Consider the following 26,251-nt stretch of genomic DNA (forward strand, 5'->3'; position numbering starts at 1 on the left):
GGGGCTGTCTTCTCAAAGAGTGGTAATAAAAATAACAGACTTAATGAATGGGTTCACTTGAGTTAAGAGTTTCTGATATCCTGTAGACAATTCTTGAAAAGCTGATGACATGATGAATTTTAATTAAAATTATTTATCTGGAATATCCTGTAAAGGCACGTGCGCACACACACACACACAAATAAAAATGGAAAGTAATAAAGGTAGTATTACAATAAGGCCCTCTTGGTCACTGGGTAGTTTCAACCGTTGTTTGTATTAAATAACGCATCAGAAACAGCAAAGTGGAGATCTTGTTCTGTTTAATGATTGATTTCATGAAAGGAGAAAATGAAGTAAAATGCATGGTGCAGGAATGTCCTCCTAAACTCCCAATATATTACTGTACAACTCTATTCTGACTATACTATGTACATGATGGCCACACGAGTCCAAAAAGAGATTACGGATTGATATAACAAAAGACAGAAAACCAGAAAGTGTCGCTATATCAAGATTTGTTGCCATTTCCATCTCCACAATGAACACCCAGTCAGTTAGCACACACATGCGCGCACACACACACACACGCTTGCGTACGCATGCACACACTCACACTTACACTTGATACTGCCATTCACCCAAACAGGCTGAGATACACACACTTCCTGCTCAGTGATAACAGGAAAGACACAGGCTCATTTCAGCAAAGGCTTCTGGGAGATGGAGTTTAGTGGTTTCCCTGCCCCTCCCCCCTCCCACTGCAGATTGTATTGCACAATGGGGCTCATAAATGTAGCCCCGTCCTCCCATCCCAAACACCACCACCCAATCAATCAATATCCCTGTACCAGGAATGTCTAACACACCTCCAGAAAGCCACATCCCACTGGCCCCTGATTGGCTCTCCAACATGTACCTTTAACACAGTCAGCAATAACGTAAAGTGGCAGCAACGGCGACAGTGGCAGCCAGCGGAAAGAAAGGGTACAGACGTTACGTAGCTGTATTCTACAGGCCCACGTTAAATGGCAATCTCAGTGATGCTAATGCTAATGCTAGCGTGCTAGTCATGTGTTCACCCCAGAGGGTGCATGCAAACAAAAAATTACAAAGGCAACAGCAAAGTCAAAAACGTACGGAAAAGCAAATTCATACGAAAAAGGGATTGGGTACACAAACTAGAAACTGCGATTAGATTTCTCAGGCCAACAAGATCATAAGAATGCTCTCCCTTCAATGGGCATGTGCCATCGACAGGTATTCTCCCCTCCCCCGAAAAATCCCCTAAATTATCTGAACCCCAATACACCTGAACCCCTAATTTACACAGGGGTCCCAGTAAAAGATAAAGTACACGAACCCCAGGCTCGAGTAACCCCAAAAATTAGCCACCAGATCTGAACGATCCAGTCCAGCGTTTACGGAACACTCTGGAATTCCTCTCCCATCAAACACGAGGGACCTGATTGGCTTTCTGGTGGAAGAGCGGTGCGGAGTATTCCTCCGACAGAATTCCCAATGCTGGCAGACTCTGGGACGGGGGGCCAGATTTTGTTAACCTCCTGTACCACTGATAGGCAAGGCATGTACACAAATACAACACGGTTCAATGGATGTACACGTGAAGTAGACCACTCTTGTGATATTGGCAGGATGGCAGGGTCCACTGCAGAATGTAGCTGGAGGGGGGGGGGGGGGTTTGGTTCAGACAGTTGCATTAAAATGGGAGGGGGTGCTGAGAGAGAGAGAGAGACAAGTGTGGCCCATTACACATCAGTCCAATATTGGCTCCCCAACCCGCTCCTGAAAAACGCTACGACAGTAGTTCTGCTTCAGCCAGAGGTCGAAACCAGGCTTTATACAAACTAATCTGTTTTAACATTCATGTTCAGAAAGAAAACAAAATACTAAATACAAAAAAAACACAGTAATTCTAATGCTAACTCCAGTGTGGGGGGTTAATAAGGAACATAAACAATAAAAAAAACACACATTTAAAAACAGCAGTGCGTTACAATACAAAAACCACAGGGCCAACAGACAACAGAGTCCAGTTGCTGACGTTCAAACTGCGCGTTCAGGCTTGAAAAGTGTTGATGGTTGTTATTCGGTACCATTTGAAGAAAAATTTTGTAATAAAACCGCAAGAAAGGTGAAGGATCTCGTTAAAGAGAGGGAGTTTCTTTTCTGGAGCATCAATGAATAAAAAAAAAAAATAATGGTCATAACTTCACACCAACCAACGATGAAGGCAGGTTTTCAGGAAGTCCCGCCTACCTTCTCCATCCTTATCCGTCCACTTATCCCTCCGAACTTCTTGCTCACTCTCGATCTCTTGCTCTCATTCACTAGCAAGTTCATCACCATTTAGTGTTTGTTTAAAAAGAGGCGTCCACGTGCGTGTGTGCACGTGAGAGAGAGAGAGAGTAAAGTTAGGGGGAGGGGTTTAGTAGAGGGGTGCCATGAGTCCCCCAGTCCTCCGGGGGGCAGTGGTGTGCGGTCGCAGGGCCTGGTGCAGACGCTCGAAGGTGGGCCGGTCTCTGCCGTCACGCGCCCAGCAGCACATCATCAGCTCGAACAGCGAGGGGGGGCAGAGGGGCGGGGCAGACAGGAAGATCTGAGGGCGGAAAAATTGAGGGGCGGGGGAGGGGGCAGAGTTAGCCACGCCCCACACCAGCATTCCGTGTTCTGTAGGGACCACTGACCTGACGTACAGAGGACAAACATTTTCCGCATACATTTTAAGACGCAACTTTACATATAGGCTGTACATGTTCTGCATAAACAGAAGCAGGTGGCCTCTTAAAATAGGCGCATAATTCAGGGTCCTGATCCTGATCCAGACCTGGACTTTTCTACACCACCAGTTCTGATGCATGCAACACTGATGAATAGCTGAGTTTCCGGAAGAAGACCTGTTACATTTCTGTGAAATCTAGGGTGTGTCGGTCGTAAGTGGTAGTTTCCCGCGTGAATTTCCAGAAACTTCTGCACGCTTCCGGGCCACGACTGTGATCGGGAAATTCTGGACTCGGACATTCCTGATTAATTCATGAACTCTGCCCACACACTGAAACTTCACGGTGTGTCCTGGGACGTGGACGGCCGTGTCCGGTAACTTACGGCAAGCGTCTGGACAAGAACACCTCCATGCACAAAATGAGGTCCGTTTCTGACACAGAACTGTGGTTTAGGACATTGACACATGCCGCACATGCCGGGATGTGAGCCTGATTTTACCTGGTTTGCAGGTTAAAGAGAGGAACAGAAAGTGAAAGAGTGGCAGCGTACCTGTCTGCCTTGGTTCCTGAAGAACTCGCCAGTGTTCTCTATGACCTGCTCGTCAGACAGCAGGCTGTAGGGCTGCTCCTTGCACAGAGTGAAGATCTCCCACAGGGTGACCCCAAACGCCCACACGTCGCTGGCGGTGGTGAACTTGCCCTGCCGAGACCAAGCCAGAACGTGTTCTGAGAGCACTGTCACAACTACAGCCACCAGTCCCCCTGGCTCTCATTGTACTCACACACACACCCACACACACCAAAGTACACACACACACCCACACACACCAAAGTACACACACACACACACACACACCCAACTACAAACACACACAGACACGCGCACACACACGCACAACACAACAACACACACACGCACACCACACAACACGCGCACACACAGCACACACACACACCACACACCACACAACACAGACACACGCACACACACACCCCACCTCACGAACACACACACACTCCCTCACATCACGCACACAACACGACACGCCACACACACGCACACAGACACACACACACGCATGCACGCACACACACACACACTCTTTCTCTCTCTCTCACACGCACGCACACACGCATGCACGCAGACACACACACACACACACACACACACACACTCACACACACACACACACTCACACACACACAGCCTCACCAGCAGGATGCTCTCCCAGGCCATCCAGCGTATGGGCAGCACGGCCCGGCCCTGGATGCGGTAGTAGTCGCTGCTGTACAGGTTGCGGCTCATGCCGAAGTCGGCGATCTTGATGGTCAGCCGCCGGTCCAGCAGGCAGTTCCGTGTGGCCAGGTCCCGGTGCACGAAGTTGAGCGACGCCAGGTAGCGCATACCTGAGGAGATCTGCACCGACATGTGCAGCAGGTCCGACAGGCTGCAGGGAGGGAGAGTCGGATCATTTGGATTTCTACAGAACTACAACAGGATGCTGTTGAACTACAAGGATGTGACATCGTGCAGCCAAAGCGCCATGGGGGAAAATCAGACAATGTTGAGTACAGTTGTTGATCTACCAAGTTCCTGTGCTTTAATAAACAAATATTAGCTTTTCAAATGTTAGCTCTGTCTCAGTCAATACAAACTTATGACAGAGAGAGAGAGCAGGAAGAGAGAGAAAGAAAGAGAGGGTTGTTGGAATGTGTAAGCATGCTGACTGGACAGAGGGGACGTTGCTGATGTGTGTTAAATGGACTCACCTGACTGAGGGGATGTTGTTGGTGTGTGTGAGCGTGCTCACCTGACTGAGGGGATGTTGTTGGCGTGTGTGAGCGTGTTGGTGTGTGTGTGTGTGTGTGTGTGCGCATCTCACCTGACTGAGGGGATGTTGTGGCCGTTTGTGAGCGGTCACCTGACGAGGATGTTGTTGGCGGTGTGAGCGTGCCACCTGACTGAGGGATGTTTTTGGTTGTGGAGCGTGCTCACCGACTGAGGATGTTATTGGCTGTGTGGCATGTCACCTGACGAGGGGATGTTGTGGCGTGCGTGGTGAGTGTGTGTGTTGTATGTTTGTATGTGTGTGTGCACGCTCACTGACTGAGGGATGTTGTTGGCGTGGAGGTGCTCTCGACTCCCGCTGGCACTGGACATGTGAGGTCGCGTTCCATGTCCGCACCATCAGAGCGTCGAGCCACGCACAACACAGCGCGATATTGGTCTCACGGACATGATCAATCTCTTCGAAGTCTTCTGGAAGGATGAGCAGAGCAGGGCAGGGATATCTTATATTCTATATGGCGAATAGCTCAGAGTAACCGATTGTCTGCAGCGAGGTTGCGGTCAACCCACCTCAGCGAAGGTCCTGAGCAGACACCTAACCTAACCTAACTCTTGGAATGAGCACAATTAGCGCTTGATAAGCGCTATTAATGCAGTCCATTTACCATTTACCATTAAGTCACGGGTTGGAGGCTCAGGCTGTCATACTGCTGTCTTGACAATGTTAGTTCTGTGAAAGGGGGAGGTGGAGCCTCCAGTCTCGCTGATCACATGATCGGAGACACACCGGATTGTCAACTTCAGGAAGACAGATGACTTTTACAATCGACTTCAAAGCTTCTAATCCAGCAGGTTCACGGGTAGTATTTAAGTATGTTCACACTAACCCATTGCAGGAAATGCCATTTGTTTGTGGAATGCAAATAACATCTGTTAAAGTAACCCTTTTGATCTACTCGTGTGAACCGTCAACATTTTTATGCAGTTGGAACCCAGAAGAGGATTATGGGAAACAAAGTATATGTTATAAAGGAAATAAGTTTTTATGGCACCTTCTGAAGAAAACATGTATTCCGAAGTGATTCACAGAAATAAGAGTAAAAGGTAAATAAAAACAAGGGAAATAGTAGAAAAAAATAAAAATAAAAGCAAATGAAATATATGAAAGAATACCAGTTCACTGGTAATTAAGAATGAGTTTTTAAAAAATCAGGAAGTGATGTGAATTTATGTCAAGCATCACATGAACACAGACTGTGCTACGATTGGACAGTCCACTCTGACGGGACACAATAACAGTTTGAGAAGTATAAGAACAGTTCTTCCTTCTCCCACAAGGGGGTGAAATTCACCACCTAATGACATTTTCTTGGGAAAAAAACTATTGTTGCAATTTGCAATTACAAATCGAGCTATTATGATTGATTAAAGCACACACCTGTATTGTTAATGATTAGAGGACACACCTGTATTATTAATGATTAAAGGACACATCCATATTAATAATGATTAAAGGACACACCTGTATTATTAATGATTAGAGGACACACCTGTATTATTAATGATTAAAGGAAACACCTGTATTATTAATGATTAAAGGAAACACCTGTATTATTAATGATTAAAGGACACACCTGGCGTTGTTGGTGGCGTCTGCTCTCAGCTGTTTGACTGCTACCAGCACTGGTTTCCCATCCCGTTCAGGCAAGGGTGCGCCCTCCCCCAAAAACTCAGCCAGACCCTCCGCCTCACACAGGTGCACCTGCAAAGGCAAGCCAGGTGAGCTGCGCGCTTCCTCACTTCCTGCTTCCCGTCCTCCTCACTTCCTGTCTACCCGTGCAGTCAGGTAAAATACTGCATGCCCTCACAGCCAGTCACATACCCCCCTCCCCGACTTCAGATTTGAACCTGCAGCCTCCAGGTTACAGCCAGGCAACGTTGCAGTAAAGAATGAAACCCACAACCTCAATGAGTAATTCTAGTTCCATAACCACTCCGTTGCGCTGGTGCCTTGTTGGCAGGTGGAACAGGGGCTCACCTCCCCAAACTGCCCCTCCCCCAGCTTCTCGCGGAACAGCAGGCGATGGCGGGGGAACTCCGCCGCGGAGATGTCCTTGCGCGTCAGCGAGTCGACCGTCAGGGCGGGCACGGCGTACATGTTGCTCCCGGTGACGCCCTGCAGGTTGACGATGTCGGTCTCGGCGTAGTGCGGTACGCTGGTCTGGAAGCACTGGTGTGGGGTACACTGGGTCACGTCGGGCTCCGCGTAGCCCCCCCCACAACCTGCGGGCCCGGGAGAGGCACAGCGTCACACACGCGCGCGCACACACACACACACGCATGCGCACACACACACGCGCATACACACACACGCGCACACACACACACACACATACACGCACTCACACACGCACACACACACACACACACACACACTCAGGTTTATACCTGAGGCCTCTGCGCTCTCAGACAGCTCAGGCAGTTTGTTTCTCAGTGCTGTGGGGTCCTGATATTGGGGGTCCAGCAGGAAGACCCTCTCGTAGGGGGAGTCCAGCTGGGACGCCCGGGGGGGCACCGGGGGGGTCTGCAGGATGATGGTGTCGCTGCTGGAGGACAGACGGACCGTGACTTCCTCCTCCAGAATGCGGCGGGGGGCCTGGGGGAGTGGGGGGGGTGAGAGTGAATTAGCATGTTATTGTCTATGTTTATGGTAATTACCCACATTGTGTCATTCCCAGATGTAAACTTACAGAATACAGTTGCTCTGTGATTGGTCAGCTAGCTAATTATGGGGCCTTAAAGGAGAACCTTAATTTAGCCAGGTCCTGAGAAAGACTATGTTGAGAAAATATGTTGGTGCTTCCAGGTAGGAATTTAAATATTTTTAATAGAACATGTTAATTTATAAAAATTACCACTACAGTACCAGGAACTGCAGGCAGTTGTTCAGGCTAAAACCCTGATCAGTGGTACAACAGCAGTGACCGACCTGGGGTTCGAACCCGTAACCTCTGCAAGCCCAGTTTCCTAAACCGCTGCTCTACACTACTACCCTGACTGGTCTGAATCTCACCTTCTCCAGGACTTTGCACACGTACTGACACCACAGGATCAGGAAGATTATCACCACCAGCAAGAGGATGATCGTCACCAGGCAGCCAATCAGAATAGACGTGTTCCCCTCTTCAGGATTATCTTTGATCACAGGAGTGGTCTCTGTGAAGGGGGGGTGGGGTGGGGGGAGGGAGATGGTGTCAGAAAACTGGCTCACCGACCACCAGTGATGGGGATGTAGGCTGACCATTATTAAATATATTCCTCTGCTGCCATTGGTCAGCCTCTGTCTGTCAGCCAATCAGAGGCAGACATCGGTAGTGTCTGGTGAGGAAAGGCAGGTACCTATTCTGTGTGTGGGCGTGGCCATGGCTGTGGGCGTGGCCGTCTCCACCTTGGGAAAGGAAGTGGTCGTCAGAGGCGGAGCCTGAGTGGGGATCACTGCATCTGCTGAGTAAAGGCCGACAGGAAGCCCTCATTCACTTTTTACATAAAAGTCCCATTTAGATTAAAAAAAAAACTCTTCTCCAAGACAGACGGCAGCACGTATGAAAGGTTTCAGGTGAAGTAAAGCAATTAAACAAAACAACAATAAATAAAAAGCACACTAACAAAAGGACCGTTATATTCACAACTTCATTCGCTGCCATTTTACCAAGGTAGAGTGAGAACAAGCCACTCAACTCAGACAACAAGCCCCGCCCCGTAATGAACTCTGAGTAAACCCCGCCCTTTAATAAGCACTGATATTAAGCCCCGCCCTCTGATATTAAGCCACACCCCTTAATCAACTCTGAGTAAACCCTGCCCTTTAATAAGCACTGATATTGAGCCCCGCCCTCTGATATTAAGCCACACCCCTTAATCAACTCTGATAATTAAAGCGGGAGATGGTACCGGACAGGAAGGAGATCTCGCTGAACAGCATCCAGGCGTCGGCGAACCAGAAGCGGCAGCGCAGCGCCTTGCCGGCGCGGCGGTCCAGCGGGACGGTCACGTAGCGGGCGCTGGGGTTCCGGTCGTCCAGGACGGTGCGGAACTCGACCGGCTGGGGCTCCCAGTCCCCCACCAGCCGGGGCTTAAACGCGCACGACACCGACGAAAATATCTTCACCCCCCGCGAGAACATGTTATTACAGTGCACCTGAGAGAGGAGAGGAGAGGAGGAGGAGAGGAGGAGAGAGAGAGAGAGAGAGAGGAGGAGGGAGAGAGGAGAGGAGGGAGGGAGGGAGAGAGAGAGAGAGAGCAGGAGTGGGGGAGAGAGGGAGAGAGAGGGAGGGAGGAAGAGAGAGAGAGAGAGAGGGAGAGGGAGAGAGGGAGAGAGGTTGTTAAATGTTATATTCACTGTTTCACCTAATTTTAAATGACACAAGCTAACATACAGAAAAACCACACATATGCACACGCACACACACACACACACACACACACACCAACATTGCACATGTGCAGAGATTGCTCTGGCAAAACACATTTATAAAAAAAAAAGAAAGAAAAAAAAAAACTCTGAAACCCCACCCCCCCCTGCACGAGCGCGTGCGTCACTATGGCTACCTTCATTGCAGTGAAATTCCTGGGCCGGTCGAAGATGAACTGCATCTCCACGTAGCCGGGCCCCAGGCTGTCGTTCCTCCAGCCCACGTAGTCGTACCCGGGCCACACGTGGTACTGCCGGGTCAGGAGGAAGTCGTCCTGTCCAATCACGCCGTCGGTCAGCTGACCCAGCCCATCAAAGAGTTTCCTGGGGGGATGCAGGGGACAACAACATGGTCATAGTGATACAGCGCTGCTGGGTGATTGGTCCTTTTGGTGTGTGCTGCTGGGTGATTGGTTCATTTGGTGTATGCCGTTTGGTGATTGGTCCTTTTGGTGTGTGCTGCTGGGTGATTGGTTAATTTGGTGTATGCCGTTTGGTGATTGGTCCTTTTGGTGCATACTGCTGAGTGATTGGTCCTTTTGGTGTGTGCTGTTGAGGGACTGGGACATTCCAGCAGGGCAGGAAGATTGGTTGACTGCGGACTGCAGTAGAGAAGGAGGAGGGGCTTACCGGCGCTCAAGGTAGCCGTCGTACGTGGAGTCGTTGAGGCTGGTGATTGGATAGCCAGGCGCTGCCATAACCTGCCCCTCTGGAGCGCTGTAAGAAGTCAGGCCATCTGCAAGAATCACGAGAGCAGAAAGATTAAACATGTGGACTCATCAGGAGCATAACATTACAGTAGCACGAGCCAGTCTGTGTCTTGCACGGTGAACTTTGGAATCTCCAGCGGCATATGTAATCACCTCACACATAACATAAATAAAACACAATTCCTGACCATAGTTCTCCAGTAGTGTTGTAATTGTATTACATTTCTGCACAAGCTAAATAAGTTGTTGCAGCAAATGACCACCAGGGGGCATTCAGATTTAACCTCTTCACACAGAGTCAAGTTCAGAAAATGTTTCAACTGAAGATTGTTTATACAGGGCTAAGGGACACTGGGTTACGAGGCAGATCAGCTGCACTTTTCCATCTTTAATACGCAGCTTTTCACGGGAGCAGCTGTACTGTCACCATTTGGCAGCTGAACTTCGCTCATATGAAAAGCCATACAAGTAGGAATGTTTTCTGACAAAAAGAAGATTTTGTGGAACGTGGCGACAGCGCTGATCAGTTTAAGCCGAGGGAATCGGGCGCTCATTTCCGCTGAAGAGTCTGCGCTCCGCGGTGAGAGAGAAGCGGATTTGTCGCGGAGTTACACACAAACAAAACCGTAAATATTGATTCAAGCGCTGAGTGTGCGCTGGTGGCAGCTTGAGAACAGAGCCGCAGGAAGCGGTCTGAGCTGCAGGCCTCAGGGAGCCAGGGCATCGGGTTCCAGTGTCACTGTCCCCAATATCAGTGAGCAAATGTCCAGCGTTCCTGGGGAGCTAAATTCTCTGTAGCCTGACTGTACAGGCCGCTGGTGTCAGTGCCGCTGGTGTCAGTGCTGGTCTCAATGCCTCTGGTGTCAGTGCTAGTGTCAGTGCTGCTAGTGTCAGTACTGGTGTCAGTGCCGCTGGTGTCAGTGTTGGTGTCAGTGCTGCTGGTGTCAGTGCTGGTCTCAGTGCCGCTGGTGTCAGTGCTAGTGTCAGTGCTGCTGGTGTCAGTACTGGTCTCAGTGCCGCTGGTTTCGGTGCTTGTCTCAGTGCTGCTGGTGTCCATACTGGTGTCAGGGCTGAGGGTGTCAGCACTGGTGTCAGTACTCTTGGTGTCAGCGCTGCTAGTGTCAGCACTGGTGTCAGTACCGTTGGTGTCAGTGCTGCTGGTGTCAGTGCTGCAGCTCACCGTGCCAGGGGCAGCCGTACAGCTCCACTCTCATGCACACGGTGGTGGGGAGCCTGGTGACGGGAATGATGCGCAGGTATCGAGCGATGATCGGGGGGCGCAGGTCCTTTATCACCGAGGCGTAGGCGTTATCGTTCGCCTCCACAATCTGGGAGGCAGCATCAGCAATAACTGCATTAACAACTGCTTCACAGGTCAGGAATTCCAGCAGTTTGTGTCTTGTTGACTGTAGAGTGTATCACTGTTTGCACAACTATGCACTTTGCATGAAAACAATTTAAGTCGCCCTGAGTGAATGTCTACCACACAAATAAAAACAAACGTTATGAATCGTAGCAATTAACGTGACAGGTTAATAAACAGTTCTTACGTAATATAAATTAAGCCGAAAATGTAGCTATTTGAGAAAGATGAGATCAACAGAGACAGACTGCAGCCAATCAGGGCCGGTGTTTTACAGAATGGCAACAGGGCAAACGGTTCATGCATGGAACGACCATTTCAATTGGTTGACTTGCTTGTGTAAAAGCTCTTTGTGACAAAATGGTCATACACACTGTTGAGCGTGTTTATGTCAAGGCCAGAGCAGTGTACTGATCAGATCCATTAAAAACTGCATATTTAACATTCCTTTTCCTCCTTCAGTACTGTGGACAAACAGCATTTGCTCTAGGGCATGAATGACATATTGTCACTGCTAACATTTAAAGTCATCACCCTCTGCAAGAACGGTATGGACTAGACCCTGGCCAGGAACAGTGTTTCATAATGCGTACATTCACCAATCCACACACCCATCCCCCACTCCTTTTAAAATACCCAAGCAATCATTTTACACTGTGCTCTACGCCTTCATACATAACAAAGGCTTAGCATCACAGGGGCCTACCAGACATTTCTGTCAAACATTAATGTCTTTCTAAAGTTTATAGAGATTATCAAAGGAGGAGGGATTTTCCCATCAGACACCTTGTTCTGACTCCGGGCCATCAGGAATGGGAGGGGGGAGGGTAGAAGTATTAGGGGGGGAGGAGTCACCTTGTTGCCGAGGCGATTCTTCCAGGACTTCCAGACTTCGTTGTCCCGGCTGTAGTCCAGGCGGTACATGCGGGCGAACTCGTTGCCCGTGCCGTGGGCGTGCCGGCCCTGGGTGCCCACCACGGTGACGAAGGTGAGCAGCCGCAGGTCCAGCTGCAGGAACTGCACGTCCGAGGGCTGCAGGAGGCCCGCTGGACACCAGGCCCCGTCCCCCTCCTCCCGATTCAGCCTGCCGAGGAGAACGAAACACCTCTCCAGGACACGGCCTGCCATTCCACAGGACAGACCTGCACTACTCTACGTGCCAAATGCAGGGCTGTCCTTCATTCTGCCCGTTCATAAAGACGGGGCCGTCTTTCATTTTGCCTGTTCATAATGACAGGACTGTTTTTCATTTGTCTGTTCATAAAATCAGGGCTGCCCTTCATTATGCCTTTTCATAAAGACAGGGCTGTTCTTCATTCTGCCTGTTTATAAAATCAGGGCTGCCCTTCATTCTGCCTGTTCATAAAGAGAGGGCTGTCCTTCATTCTGCCTGTTCATAAAATCAGGGCCGTCATTCATTCTGCCTGCTCAAAATGAGATAACTCAAAGTCTATGCACTCAGGACCAGCCTTCATGATCCAGGCTCAGAGAAGTAGGCAACTGGCAGGATTTCTGCACTTACCTGGCATACTGTGGCCCTGTGGTCTCATACCATTGGCTAGAAGCAGTGATTTCATCGTCCTTGATCCTGCCATCCTCCATGCCAAGAGGGTAGCGGCAGTGTGCTGTGACATAAGCAGAGAATAATTATTTTTCTCAATCTGTTTTCTGAACTTGAAAACCTAAATGCAAACGTCCTAAATGGTCCTGAGCTTGATGAAAGAAGGACTGTAGTAGGTGCTGAGGGGGACAGCGAGCGAGGGGGGACGTAGTGCCTTACCTGGGTCTATCTGAGCACGTGCGTAGCTCTGCAGGACCAGCAGCACAAACAACAGCATGTTGGGCAGGGGACGTCAGTGGACACCTGAGAACAGAGACTACATCTCTGTGGAGAGAGAGAGGGACAGAGAGAGGAGGGAGGGATAGAGAGGGACAGAGAGGGGAGAGATCGAGAGGGAGGGAGAGACAGAGGGACAGAGAGAGGAGGGAGGGATAGAGAGGGACAGAGAGAGGGGGGAGAGATAGAGAGAAATGGAGGCAGAGAGAGAGGAAGAGGGAGGGAAGGAGAGAGAGATCTTCAGATTAATAAGGCCTATTCATTCAAAATACTTCAGAAAAGTTATCTGCAAACCAGAGAAGTGTTTTCAGGCACTCGCTAAGAATAAAGAAGAAAAACAGATCCACTGCAATACTGTCATCTTGGAAAGTTGATTACTATTGTTCATGCTCTGGTATATGATTTGCCACAGTTAAGGACAGAGTGAAACTCCGGCAATAATCTGTTTCAAGCAATCGACAGCTTGTAGGCAGGGCACACAGAAAAACGTATCTTTAACGAAACGAGTGAAAGGAAAGAGCGATATTTGGCTCTTGGGAATATTGCTGTTGGCCTTTACAGTTATCTATCTTTACATTCTTCGTCAAGGCAACAAAGCCAACCTAATCAGACCAACACCAAAACTATGAGACCCAAACAAGACGATCCAAGGTCCATGTTGACAAAAACCCTGAAGGCCACAGAAAAAACAGCGCAGCCATGAAAATTTCAACTTCAGCGGCCCAAACGAAGAATTCAAAAAGCAACCGCCAACCAGTAAACGACTGTTATTCTTCAGGCGATTCAGCTAACAGCCTTGTTTTTCGTAGAATTACCATAAAACGTTTATCACCGGAAGTGCTTATCTACTTAAGCTTTGTTAATTAATTGATTATTATCCTGTAAACTGAAGCAATCTGGGCTAGCCACGTTAGCAACAGCCTGCTAGCTATCGATAATTAGCCAAGAGAAGAGAGAAGACAAGAGACGGCAAAAATAAATATCAGCTTTTCTGGGCCTCTGCTTACAAATGGGGATGTGGGGAGCTTTTAACAGCCTATAAATTAAAAACTGCGTCGTTCTGCAACTAAATGTGCTTTAATACTGCTGTTCTGCGGAGCAAAGCATTTCAAAGGACAGCATGGCAACAAAACCGCAGGCTATCCAACAGAGCAGTGTTAAGAAAAAAACAAACGCACACCAAAAAAACTAGCGCAAGGTGTTGGGTCACGGGAACAGATAAAATAGGAGAAAGAGACTTGCACACTCACTTGACACTCCAAAAAAGACCAAATAAACGTATTTATTTAGCCATTATGGATTTTTTTTTTTTATTGTTTTTTAGAGAATGAAGCGAGTGTGAGAGTCTTCTTTTCCCATCCACAGCTGAGCGCGATGACACCACCACAGGGCCAGAACACCTGGCCCCTAACAAGGGTGCCAAATTTAAGGGGTCAAGGTTACCAGAGTCAGAAAACTTAATACTGGTATTTAAAATTAAGTAGCGGGGAAGGGGTGTAGTGTGGCTGAGTAGGCTGCAATACTGTCCAGGTTTTTTTTTTTTTTTTTTTTTTTAAGCCTGTTAATATATTTGATGTTATACAAAAAAATTACTCGCTCTTCCACAATCCAAATGAACAGATTATATTCATATTATCATTACTGTGCTCTGTTTTATATCATATATCTACACTTTTCAGTGTTTCCATGCCAACAGCAACACAGCACCCCTGGGTTCATACATTTGAGATTACATGTTGCTCTCACAATTAGCTAAATGACAAAAAACTAAAAGATATGGCCTCACAGTGCTGTTCCTGGAGTTCATATTAATGCTGTATGTGTATTTCAGTGAACGGTTTAATATTTGCCGTTCTCTGTAAAGCACTTTGAGTACCCTGTCCATGTACTTCTTGCAGGAAGCTTATAGCACTCCACTGCAATTGCCAGCTATATGAATAATCAGAATTACCTAAAAATTACCCCAAAAAAAAAACATCCAAAAAAAGAATAATCTGCTGCCTGCCAATGAGAGCATTCTGACCCAGCTGAGTTGAACTCTGAACCCACAGAATATTCCCCTCAGGTAGATGGGAACAGGTGGTGTTTTTATGGATAACTGAAAGATGTGCTCTCTCACAGCTTGACCATACCACGTTCCTCATGTGAAGTGTTCAGAGTGTACTGCATTGCAAACACTTTCTATAAAAGGCAAATCTACCTAGAATGCAATGCTGGACACATTAAGCAGTGAACATTGCACTGACGACATCAATCTCGAGTTACATTTTTACACAAGACAGACCTGGATCCATTATTTTCTTTTCCAAGCCACATAATTTTCCCAGACTGCAATGCACAGTTCTTGAGTGGTTGCAGACACAAGAAAAAGAAGTGCATTATGGGAGGTTGTATCTAATACGGCCATAGCATCATGTGACTTTTATGGTGTCACCACCATAAAAGTCTTCTCTTTTCTAAAAGTCTTCTCCTTATCTGGAGACAATATGAAAAATTAATATAAATAATCGAAAATATCATAAAATGTAAAATAATATAGACAATCTGTATCATGCAGACACAGTTACACAAACAGTTCATGGGTGCTGCTATACTTCAAATATGAATATTCATAATTAAAATGATATAAATTCAGAAAGTAACACCGCAATAAGCATCATCCCTTAAAGTAAGTTTTTTTTTTTACTTTAAAAGGCAAACGTACCATCTCTTAACGTAAATATTTTTACTACAGTCTGTTCTACTCTTTCTCTTTAAAACGGTGTCTTCTTTCTGTCCCAAAACAGGGACGTTAGATTTCAGGACTTCCAGATCCTGTACAGTTCTGTTCCTTACTGGAAAAAAAAAGAAACAGTATTTTATGTTCCAAATCTGAAACAGTCAGGAACACTGGGCCAGATTTTTTGACGCCACTTTGTTTTTAACGTATTCACCCAGAAGCCATTCCTTTAGCTCTTCTCCTTTATCTTTCTTGTGTCTCGTCTTCCAGTCCCAACCCCCAACCCACTACTACTCTCTCTCTATCTCTCTCCCCCCTACTACTACTCTATCTCTCTCTCTATCCCTCCCCCTACCACCCTATCTTTTACCATTGTTTCTCTCCCCCCTCCTTCCTCCTCTTTCCCCTTCCTTTCTCGCTGTCTCCCCCAACCTCCCGCTCTCTCTCTCACTCCTCTCCCCCCTCCCTCTCCCTCCCCTCCCCCATCTCTCCTCTACTCCCTCCACCCCCCCACCCTCTGGTTTTCCTCGCTCTTGTTCCTCGCCGTTCCCCTGAGGCTGGAGCTCTGGATGTAGGCCGAGCAAAGCCTGGAGCCGGGCCAGAGCTCTCTGCCCGTAAACCCTCCGCCTTGCTGGGGCCAAGCTGAACGGCACGAGGGGGGTGCAGGGGGGGCTGTTTTGGGGGATGCTGAAAAACAATCCATTTGCTCAAGAACATCTGGTAGAGAAGGGTGGGTGGGTGGGTGGGGGGGGGGGGACTGCCAATAACAGCTAGTGGGGGGGGATGCTAGAGATGACCCCCCCCACTTATAAACAGGCTAACAGGTCCCACATTACTTTGTCAAAACTGAGTCAAACCTTTGTAGCGACTAAATGCCAGCCAGTACTTATTATTAGATGCTTACATAGCATACATCAGAGTGATAGAAATGTAACCTAAAATCATTATGTAAGCACCATCTGTATTGTCCCTGAATTCATTTCTTTTTTTTTACCCAAAAATCTCATTTTGAACTGTAGGTTATGTTTTGGAATAAATGATATGTTCAGCAGTTCAAACTTCAAACACATTTATGACAAATATGTTTCATGACAAATAAAAGAATAAAAGCTCTAAATCGCTCCTTGTGACTGATGCTAACAACGCTAATCCGCTCATAACGTCAAAAACAGTCTCACATTTACAACAACCAGTCAGGAACAGCTTCACGCCAACAATAACCACTCTAAAATAAACAGTCACATTATCAATGACCACTCAGGAACAAACAGTCTGATGTTAACAGTAACCCGTCAGGAACTGGAAAAATAAAAAGCGACTGCAACTCAACAGTGTTTTGTCTTTCAAGTCACGCTCATGTCACAACCAGAACAAAAAACTTTTTTAAAATAATAAAAATTAAAATAAAACCGCAGGTGTGAGTAGGGGGGACAGGAAGACGTTTGGGGTGCACCCCGTCCTGAGGGACGGGAGATTTGGGGAGTGCACAGAAAACACTGGGGTGAGTCACGCTTTGTCCTATTCCCCCCGGGGCTGGGGGGGGTGGGGTATTAACAGGGCCAGGACGCCCACGGTCTCTGTGACCCGAACTCTGGCCCACGCAGAACTGTTACACAACCCGGCCCAGCCCAGCCCCGGCTCCCCGTCCCTCTCCACCGCCCTCTCATTTTCAAGAAAATATCTCTGCGTTCGTTCTGGTCGATTCGCGTCACACCACGGTCGATACCATAACAACACATCACAACACAGCACAACACTCCACCACACACCACAACACAGCACAACACAACACAACACTCCACCACACACCACAACACAGCACAACACTCCACCACACAGCACAACACAGCACAACACTCCACCACACATTACCACACAACACAACACAGCACAACACAACACTCCAACACACAGCACAACACAGCACAACAAAGCACAACACAACACTCCACGACACAGCACAACAAAGCACAACACAACACAGCACAACACTCCACCACACAGCACAACACACCACAGCACAGCACAGCACAGCAGAACACAGCACACCACAGCACAGCACAGCACAGCAAATTGTCCCGCTGAAGAATTTCTCTCTGTGAGATCCATCGCACATCCAGATTCGTTTCTGTGACTCCAGGCCTGTACTTTCAGCAACCGAGAAAGAGGTGGAAGAAAAACAGCTAAATAGGGGAGGAATAGAACGAGCGAGAGGGTGGGCGAATGAGAGGGGGGGAGAGAGAGAGAGAGAGAGGGAGAGAGAGAGAGAGAGAGAGAGAGGGAGGAGGGGGGGAAGCGTGAGCAAGCGGAGGAGTCTCACAGCTGGTTTATGTAATCTTTGGCCCAATCCGAGGCCTGTTCTGCGCGCGGATTCCTGTCCCGTTGCTCATCCTCTTCAGGGGAGTCACATGACCAGCGGGGAACAACCGGGGCAAAAAAAAACGGCTCGCGTCTGCACAGCGGACGGCCAAAAGAATGCGAGCGTGGAGCCTGCGTGCAGGAAAATACATTCCAGAGCCAAACACCACCCCCCCAAACACGCCCCCCCAACTCCACACCCCCCCAAACACTGTCCCCCCAACTCCACCCCCAGCTCACACCCCCCAAACACCGCCCCCCCAACACCCCCCCCAACTCCACACCCCCCAAACCCCCCCCCCCCAACTCCACCCCCCAAACCGCCCCCCCCCACCCCAAACACGCCTCCCCCACTCCGAATCCTTAAGGCAGTCAGAAACCCAAAAAATGACGACTAAAATTCCAAACACGTGACGTTTCAGAGGCGACGAGCAGGTCTCAGCTTGCCCTCAGCTACCCCGCCGAAGAGCTCACATTCTTTACGCAGAGGAAACACAACACCGCTCAACTGCACTCTTTCTCTTCTCTTCTTTCTCTTTTTTCTTTCTCCAGAAGCCCCCCCACCCCCCCGGCAGAGCCAGGCCAAACTCCATCATTAAACACCGCGCAGTTAGGAAACGCCAAACAGCCGACATATTCGCAAAGATTTTATTCTGTTTACTCGTCACCACAGCGTCGCATTGCTGAATTCCACAGACAGCTGCCATTGTACACAAAAAGGAAAGGATTCTGCAAAGCACAACACACACTTGGGAAAACAGCGCATCAACATGTAATGACAAAACGCATAATAAGAAATGGGCCAAATAAATGGCACATGCCAAATAAAAAAATACACTGTAACTGTATATATCACACATGCAGACTATGCACAGCGCAAAATATATTAATGACGGCTGCTTTCATATATAAGATTCCACGTCTACAGTTCCTATAGAACATAACTGTACCCGCAACTGCACTCGAGCACACGTGCTGCATTTAAAAACGTGCATTATTTCCTTTAGATTTGCGGTCTTTCAGTCGGACGGAGGCACGCGTTCTTTGGCGAACGCGGGCTGGGGCAAAGCGGGCTGGCTGCCAAACGCAGGGATCTGCAGGCAGGTCAGGGGAGCTATGCGGCTCAAATATGCGGCTGGGACAGGTATGCAGTGCAGAGCAGGGCTGTAATCTAAAGCTCAGGGCCCAGGGCAGCACGACCGGCAGCTTAAAGCACACAGGAGGATCAGTGCCCCTGTGCCCCCCCATCCCCCCACTCCCCAAATCTCCCCCACCCCCCTGAGCGTGCTCACATGCTCTTGGCCTCCGACCTTTTCAATGGTGCGAGTGAATCAGGGATCGGATTCTGGCCATTAAGCACACACTGGAGAAAGGGGAGGTCACCAGGACAACGGTGACTCATAAAAGTGCACAATGGCCACGGTGTACAAGCCTACAGGATATTTACTGTAGAGATATTTTACAAAAACTTACAATAAGAAAAAATGATTTTACCATTATCAATACCCTCAGATGGGGCCACAATGTAGACATGAGTGTTATCAACACATCAATGCAGTGCTTTTCTGACCTCATACCTCAGTCAGTCCCTGGAGTCAAATTCTGACAGGAAATTAACTCAAAATAGAGGTTAACATTGGAAAGGCTCATATTTTCTTGAGGGTAAATTGCTGATATCCCGGCCTGCAGGATAAATTCCTGCTTTTCCCTCAATAGCAGCGGACCCAGCAGCAGATTAATGAGCTCAATCTGCTCTTTAAAAATACGCTCGTTTTTCCCCTCACACGTTTTCACCTTCGTCAAGTTCTCTCTCGACGTGCTTCCACAGCTGTTCTTCTAGAAGTTTCTACGTGGATAAAGCACTTGGATAATGACTTTAGGCACACGCGTGTGCGCATACGTGAGCACCAGCTTCACTCACACTGCAGATGACGCGTACGGAACTCTGTGGCTGACTCCGCCCACCAGAGTGGCCCCTGTTTCACAAAGCAGGATTACCTGAGTTAGCAGGATAACTGCGCCGAGTAAAACCCGGAGCAGCTCTTGGCACTGCAAGTCCCTGTTCCAGATTTGGGAGGGTTCCGGGTTTTACTCTGAGCAGTTGTCCAGCTAAAACACCGTAATTCTGCTTTGTGAAACCTGGCCAAGCAGCATTTCTGTGGCCTGAACATAACAAGAGTTCCAGGAGACCGTGAAAAAAAGCCATTCATGGACACACATTCACACCACCTCAACCTCTTCTCCCATTGGCTGGAATTCAATCAACATTTGTCCTTAACGGTGGCATACGTTTAAGTTCAAAAGCAAGAATCATTTTTTTGTTGTTCTTCATAAACACAGCTTAGCAAAGTTCAGTGATCACCAAGACTGACTCACACCATGCTGAGTCTTTGAGGGAAAAAAAAAAGCTGTAACAACTCTATTTACTTCAAAGCCAAAGTTAAGGACCAATTTTTTTTCTCTCGATTGAATACAGGCCAGATCTGTTAACAGTGCAGAAGAGCAGGCCCGGGAAGCCATGGCAACAGGCTGCAGTGATGATGCAACCTGGGCCTCACTGCCACAGGGTAAGTGCATGTGCAACCCGGAACCCGGGGGATGGGGGGGTGTGTGTGTGTGTGGGGGGGGGGGGGCTGTTAATAGCAAGTTAGAATAACTAAAAGGACCTACAGTGGCATGTCACGGCATCGTCTGATCCTGCCTCAAAGCTGGTACGACTTCTGAGATTGCATGTTGATGAAACAGTGCTCAGAAAACAAACTGCATTGAAACTTCAACTAAAAAAAAGTTTTAAAAAAAAAAGAAGAAAAACGCTGAAGGAATGAATGCCAGGCATGCCGCCAGGGCAGCACTCCATCTTCCAGTTACAGTAACAAGGCCCATGATGCTCCGGTCACAACAGTCCCCATACTGCACAGAGACCGTCCCCCCAGTACTGCACAGAGACCGTCCCCATACTGCACAGAGACCGTCCCCATACTGCACAGAGACCGTCCCCCCATACTGCACAGACCGTCCCCATACTGCACAGAGACCATCCCCATACTGCACAGACCGTCCCCCATACTGCAACCATCAATACGCAGACGTCCCAGTACTGCCAGACCCCCATACTGCACAGAGACCATCCCCCATACTGCACAGAGACCGTCCCCATACTGCACAGAGACCGTCCCCATACTGCACAGAGACCGTCCCCCATACTGCACAGAGACCACCCCCAGACTGCACAGAGACCGTTCCCCATACTGCACAGAGACTGCCATGCCGGCGTCCCCCATACTGCACAGAGACCGCCCCCAGTACTGCACAGGACCGTCCCCCATACTGCACAGAGACCATCCACCATACTGCAGAGCTGCACAGAGACCGTCCCCCATACTGCAGCATGAGAGACCGTCCCCATACTGCACAGAGACTGTCCCCATACTGACAGACCCCATACTGCCTGAGAGACCGCCCCCATACTGCACAGAGACCGATCCCATACTGCACAGAGACCGCCCCCATACTGCGAACCCCTACTGCAGAGACCGCCCCCATACTGCACAGACCGCAGCACCGACCGCCCCATACTGCACACAGACCGTCCCCCCATACTGCACAGAGACCGTCCCCATACTGCACAGAGACCGTCCCCATACTGCACAAAGACCGTCTCCTCGTACTGCACAGAGACCGTCCCCATACTGTACAGAGACCATCCCCCATACTGCACAGAGACCACAACAGCAGCACAGTCTCTCTCCTCAGATAAAAACATCAGCATCTGACAGCACTCTGTACACCTGTATCTGGCCCCAGGTATACAGATCACGCCAGGTATATGCAGGGTGAATGACATCACAGATATACAATTACAGGGCCAATTGTGTTCATCGGGCATCCGGCCTTATCTGGGTCAGTTCTCCTTTGAAACACTAATTAACTTCCGCGATCCAGGCCGTTTTGATTATGGTGCATTTCTGGGCCTAACTCTCTGTGCTTAAGCACGTATAACTGAATGTTTCAGAAATGTTATAATAATGTGCATCTGCAGGCTGGACCTGGTTAATGTTTGGCAGGCCATCCGTACTCAGTGTGAACCAAAGCCTCTCTGGCGTTCTGCATTAATAAATGTTATACTGAGTTAGGGTCATAATGATGCAGGACTGGCCATAGCTATAAATAAATGACATAATTAACATTCAAATTACAAAATGTGCATTTATGGTGACTCGGTTCATGTATTAACCGCATTAGCCTGACTCGTGCGTGTTGCAAGAGGTATGATTAATTTTGTTTTGCACTTCTTTGCACTGAAGAAGTTCATAGCACTGATGCTAAATGATAGCATCGACGCTAAGTGCATGCTGTGCATACTTACAAACCCTACGTGGATGCTCGAGAGCAAAAAGGTTCTTTGTCCTCTGGCTAAAAAAGCGACTGAGTCATTATGTTACTGTGCAATTAAAACTCGCTTTTGAGCAATGCCTCCAAAAACAACGGTGACGGTGCATGTCGCCATCACTGCATGCTTAACTTCCTTTGCCCCCGATATTTCACCAAGAAAATGCGAGGGGGGGGGGCTATTATTGTTCCCTCCAACGCAAGTCAAACTAGTAGACAATCGTTGAAGCGCCGCCTGCACGGGCATGTTTCTTGAAAAGCCTCGCGTTTACGAACACGGGCGCGTGGAGCACCGTGCGTGCTGGCTCCGCGCGAGCCTTTGTGGATTCTAGAACACAGGGAACATTAAGCAGAGATCGAGGGATCTTATCGCTCCAGCGTGTCCCTGGGGAAAACGAGCGCAGCCGGGCTAACAACAACCGAAAACTCAATGCTCGTACACAATCCTCGTCCCTCAATCATTGCTTCTAAAAATCAATGTCTATTTTTTAAGATAGTCAAGAGGTAATGTGAATTACAAAAACATCCTTCAAAAGTACTGCTTCGAGTAACAAAGATGTATCTTCCAAAACACCCCCCCCCCCCTTTTTTTTCCCCTTCTTCTCCGTTACTATGTCGCTATGGTTAGCTAGCTTTCATGGCAAGCGGCGGATTTTCGAAATATTCCCCGTCTAGCAATCGCAAAAGGTTCACAATCGAACACGACATGTATTATCCGAAAAACAAAGGAATAATTCTCAACTGTAATCGACGGTACTTCTATAAGTACATTTGCTCTTTGTTGTTTTAACTACTTCGTATGTCAAAACAAAAGATAGCTAATATTTTCTGATGAATACTTTCTGTACCCTATTGTAGTTACTGGACGCCCTGTAATTAGCCGTCTTGTCCCATTTGTATGTTTTCTGTCCGTGGCAAAGCGCCCAACATTAACAAGATTCGAATAACTTTTGTCTGCTTCGGGCAACTTTTCGGTTTGTTTTTGCAGTCAGTACTAGTTAACGTTTACCTGTTGTGTGATCTTGCCGGTGTTCCGCTATTTCTCTACATCCGCTGCGATCGCATCCAGAGGCGAAGATTAATTAAAATTCCCAGATCATTATCAAAAAGTTGATGTTTCTCACTGTCTTTCAATGCATCGGAAGGTCTGCACACACAAGAAGGGAAAAAAAAAAGTTTCAATGTGATTTCTACATCACATCCCGCTTCCGGCCACTCGAGGAGGGGGCAGTAATAATCCGCGCGAGGAGAGGGGGAGAGAGCGGCGTCGAAGAAACCAGACTCCTAACGGCGAACAAGGCACTGCGGAGTGCTCGGGAACACTGTTGCTAACTGTCCGCGCGCACCCTTGCGTATGAAAAGAAATCTCAAACCGCTCTTGGCGCGTGGCCCTGTGGGAACAATGCGCAAAAAAAATCGGATGCATGGGGAATAAAGTATCTAATTTATGACCAAGTGTTAGAAATGATGTCTGAACGTCCGTGCTCCTGTCCCCTGTTCAGGAGGTTCCTAACAAGGAGACATGTGATTTCAGTTTTAATCTGAAATGACGGACTCGTCGGACTTCCTCTCCAGATCTGTAACGGTTAAATAAAGCCTCGCGTTTAATCCCCCTTTCTTGAGCAATACCGTGAAAACAGAAACCATCTGAACCTTCGGGAATAGTTTCGTCCTGGGGGGTGGTGGTGGTGATTGGTGGTTCGATTAAAGCTCCGAGTTTCGGAAACCCAGCTTGGATCGATCTTCTCCTGACTCTCAAAGTCGCGATTGCTCAACCAGCCAACAGAAGGCCAATGAGAACGTGTTTTTGCTCTTAGCTGTGGCACGTCCTAATGCTCACTGCTCTGTCGTAGACTGGTGGCCCGTCCTGGTCACGCCAAGAGCTCACAGCCTCTCCTTAATCCACGGGACCGTTTCAGTCCCTCACTCCGAGGTCATGGACCGTTTCAGTCCTGTCCCTCCCCTGCCCGTGCCCTGGCGCAGCCTGGAGCTCCAGATCCATCACCCGGCTCCTCCTATTAGTTATCACCTCAACCGTAACCTGCTTAAACTGTTTTATTTGCTGTGATAGATCCCTTGTAGCATTTCTGCTACATTCCATTCAACCGGTACTCCACACCTGGCTGGCCAGTGGAGGATAGGCTACCCCTCTATAGCCGGGTTCCTCTCATGACTTCTTCCCATTGGGGAGTTTCTTCTTGCCACCATTTGAGGGTTTTCTCCCCACTGAGAGTTTTTTTTTTTTTACCTCACATGCTGGCTATTTGGGGGTTCATGCCTGGTGTTTGCTCTGTTTTCTACTCTCCAAAGCGTCTTTGTGACAGCTCTCTGTAAAAAAAAAAACGCTATTCAAATGAAACACTACCCCAGCACAGGCATGCATTCTAACCCAACACAGGCATACACTATCCAAGTAGAAGCATACACACTAACCCAACATAGATATGCACACTAACCCAACATAGTTATGCACACCTGTCTAGGTTTATCCGCCATATTTCATGTCGCCCACAAAAGCAGAAGAACACACCAGCTTGAAATGCTCTGTGTGAGAGCAGCACCAGATCCCCTCAGAGGATCTGACACTGTGCTTTGCGCTGGAATTGGAGGCCTTGCCTTCTTTTATTAAAACCATTCGTAGACACTGGCAGTTTCATAAAACGAATGACACAATTCAGTTCAGTTTTGCAATATTAAATACCTCCTCCGTTGATTAAAGACAATCTTGTTTTAATTGTTGAACATAAAGTTTTTATCTTTAACAATAAATAATGGAAATTACTTTATTATTATTATTATTATTATTACTTGCATTATTATTTTTTTCTTATTTCAGCAACTGCCACTGTTCTTTATCTTCAAATAGAAAAACAAAGAAAATCAAGGAATTTTTAAACTGAAAATGGCCATTTCAGAAACAACCGGAATAACTGAAAGTTTGAAGACCCCAAGGTGATTCTACTGATTAAATTTTATAAAAATTCTTATGATGTCGCACATTTGTACGACATCTGAGATTTCATTTATCACTCCTTATGCTAGTAGCTGTTTGAGCTGTTTGTGTTTTATTTAAAATAGGTCCCCTCAAAGGGCATTTTTTTAGATTTTGCATCTGCTGGTTTGCATTTGCTGGTTCTAGAACACAATGTAAACAGTGTACACCTGAAATTTCAGTTCAGAAAGTGAATATGTGATTTCATACAAACATCAGCCATGCGCCTCAGAACAGAGATAGCGCAGGTGTTAAAGGAGGTCAGGTAATTGCATTTTGAAGCAACCTAAATTGACACATTGAGTCAAATCAAAGTGTTTTTATTACCTCACCAGGGGCGTCGTAGTGGGGGGGGGGAAGTGGGACTGACTACCCAGGGCCCGAATGGGGGGAGGGCCCTCGAAAAGCCTGGAATGATGCATGAGAGACATGGATCAAGAGAGGAAGGGGGCCCACAGAGACTGCTTACGTATAGGGCCCAGAATTTTGTGCTGCACCCCTGTACCTCACAACAAAGTTGGTGGAATTCTCCTTGGCGCGGCAACTTGCCGGTACACACAACAGACAACACAGTCAGCAGCACAAATACAGCACACGGATTCACCACCGTACTAAGCGAACAAACACAAAATCAGCAACGGATTCACCACCGCGTGATAAGCAGAGACAAAAACACACACAAATACAGCACGGATTCACCAGCTGCGTGACTAAGCAGAGACAACACACACAAATACAGCACGGATTCACCCACGCTGCGTGACTAAGCAGAGACAAAAACACACACAAATACAGCACGGATTCACCCACGCTGCGTGACTAAGCAGAGACAAAAACACACACAAATACAGCACACGGATTCACCCACGCTGCGTGACTAAGCAGAGACAAAAACACACA

The 26,251-nt window shown here is 48.0% G+C and overlaps 1 protein-coding gene across 1 annotated transcript; it reads right to left on the minus strand.

Moving 5' to 3' along the window:
* Positions 1 to 285: 285 nt before the first annotated feature.
* On the minus strand, positions 286 to 23,765 carry ddr2l (discoidin domain receptor family, member 2, like). The gene is made up of 17 exons (XM_064297501.1): positions 23,369 to 23,765; positions 12,837 to 12,941; positions 12,579 to 12,681; positions 11,912 to 12,140; positions 10,874 to 11,021; positions 9,614 to 9,719; positions 9,121 to 9,307; positions 8,464 to 8,710; positions 7,912 to 8,016; positions 7,586 to 7,728; positions 6,961 to 7,168; positions 6,551 to 6,795; positions 6,143 to 6,274; positions 4,535 to 4,575; positions 3,937 to 4,171; positions 3,274 to 3,423; positions 286 to 2,599 (listed from the first exon to the last, which is right to left on the minus strand). The coding sequence occupies exons 2-17, from the start codon at positions 12,892 to 12,894 to the stop codon at positions 2,429 to 2,431; spliced, it is 2,508 nt and encodes an 835-aa protein (XP_064153571.1). The 5' UTR covers positions 12,895 to 12,941; positions 23,369 to 23,765; the 3' UTR covers positions 286 to 2,428.
* Positions 23,766 to 26,251: the final 2,486 nt, after the last annotated feature.

This window comes from Anguilla rostrata, chromosome 10, assembly GCF_018555375.3.
Source record: "Anguilla rostrata isolate EN2019 chromosome 10, ASM1855537v3, whole genome shotgun sequence".
In the NCBI taxonomy this organism is placed as follows: Eukaryota; Metazoa; Chordata; class Actinopteri; order Anguilliformes; family Anguillidae; genus Anguilla; species Anguilla rostrata.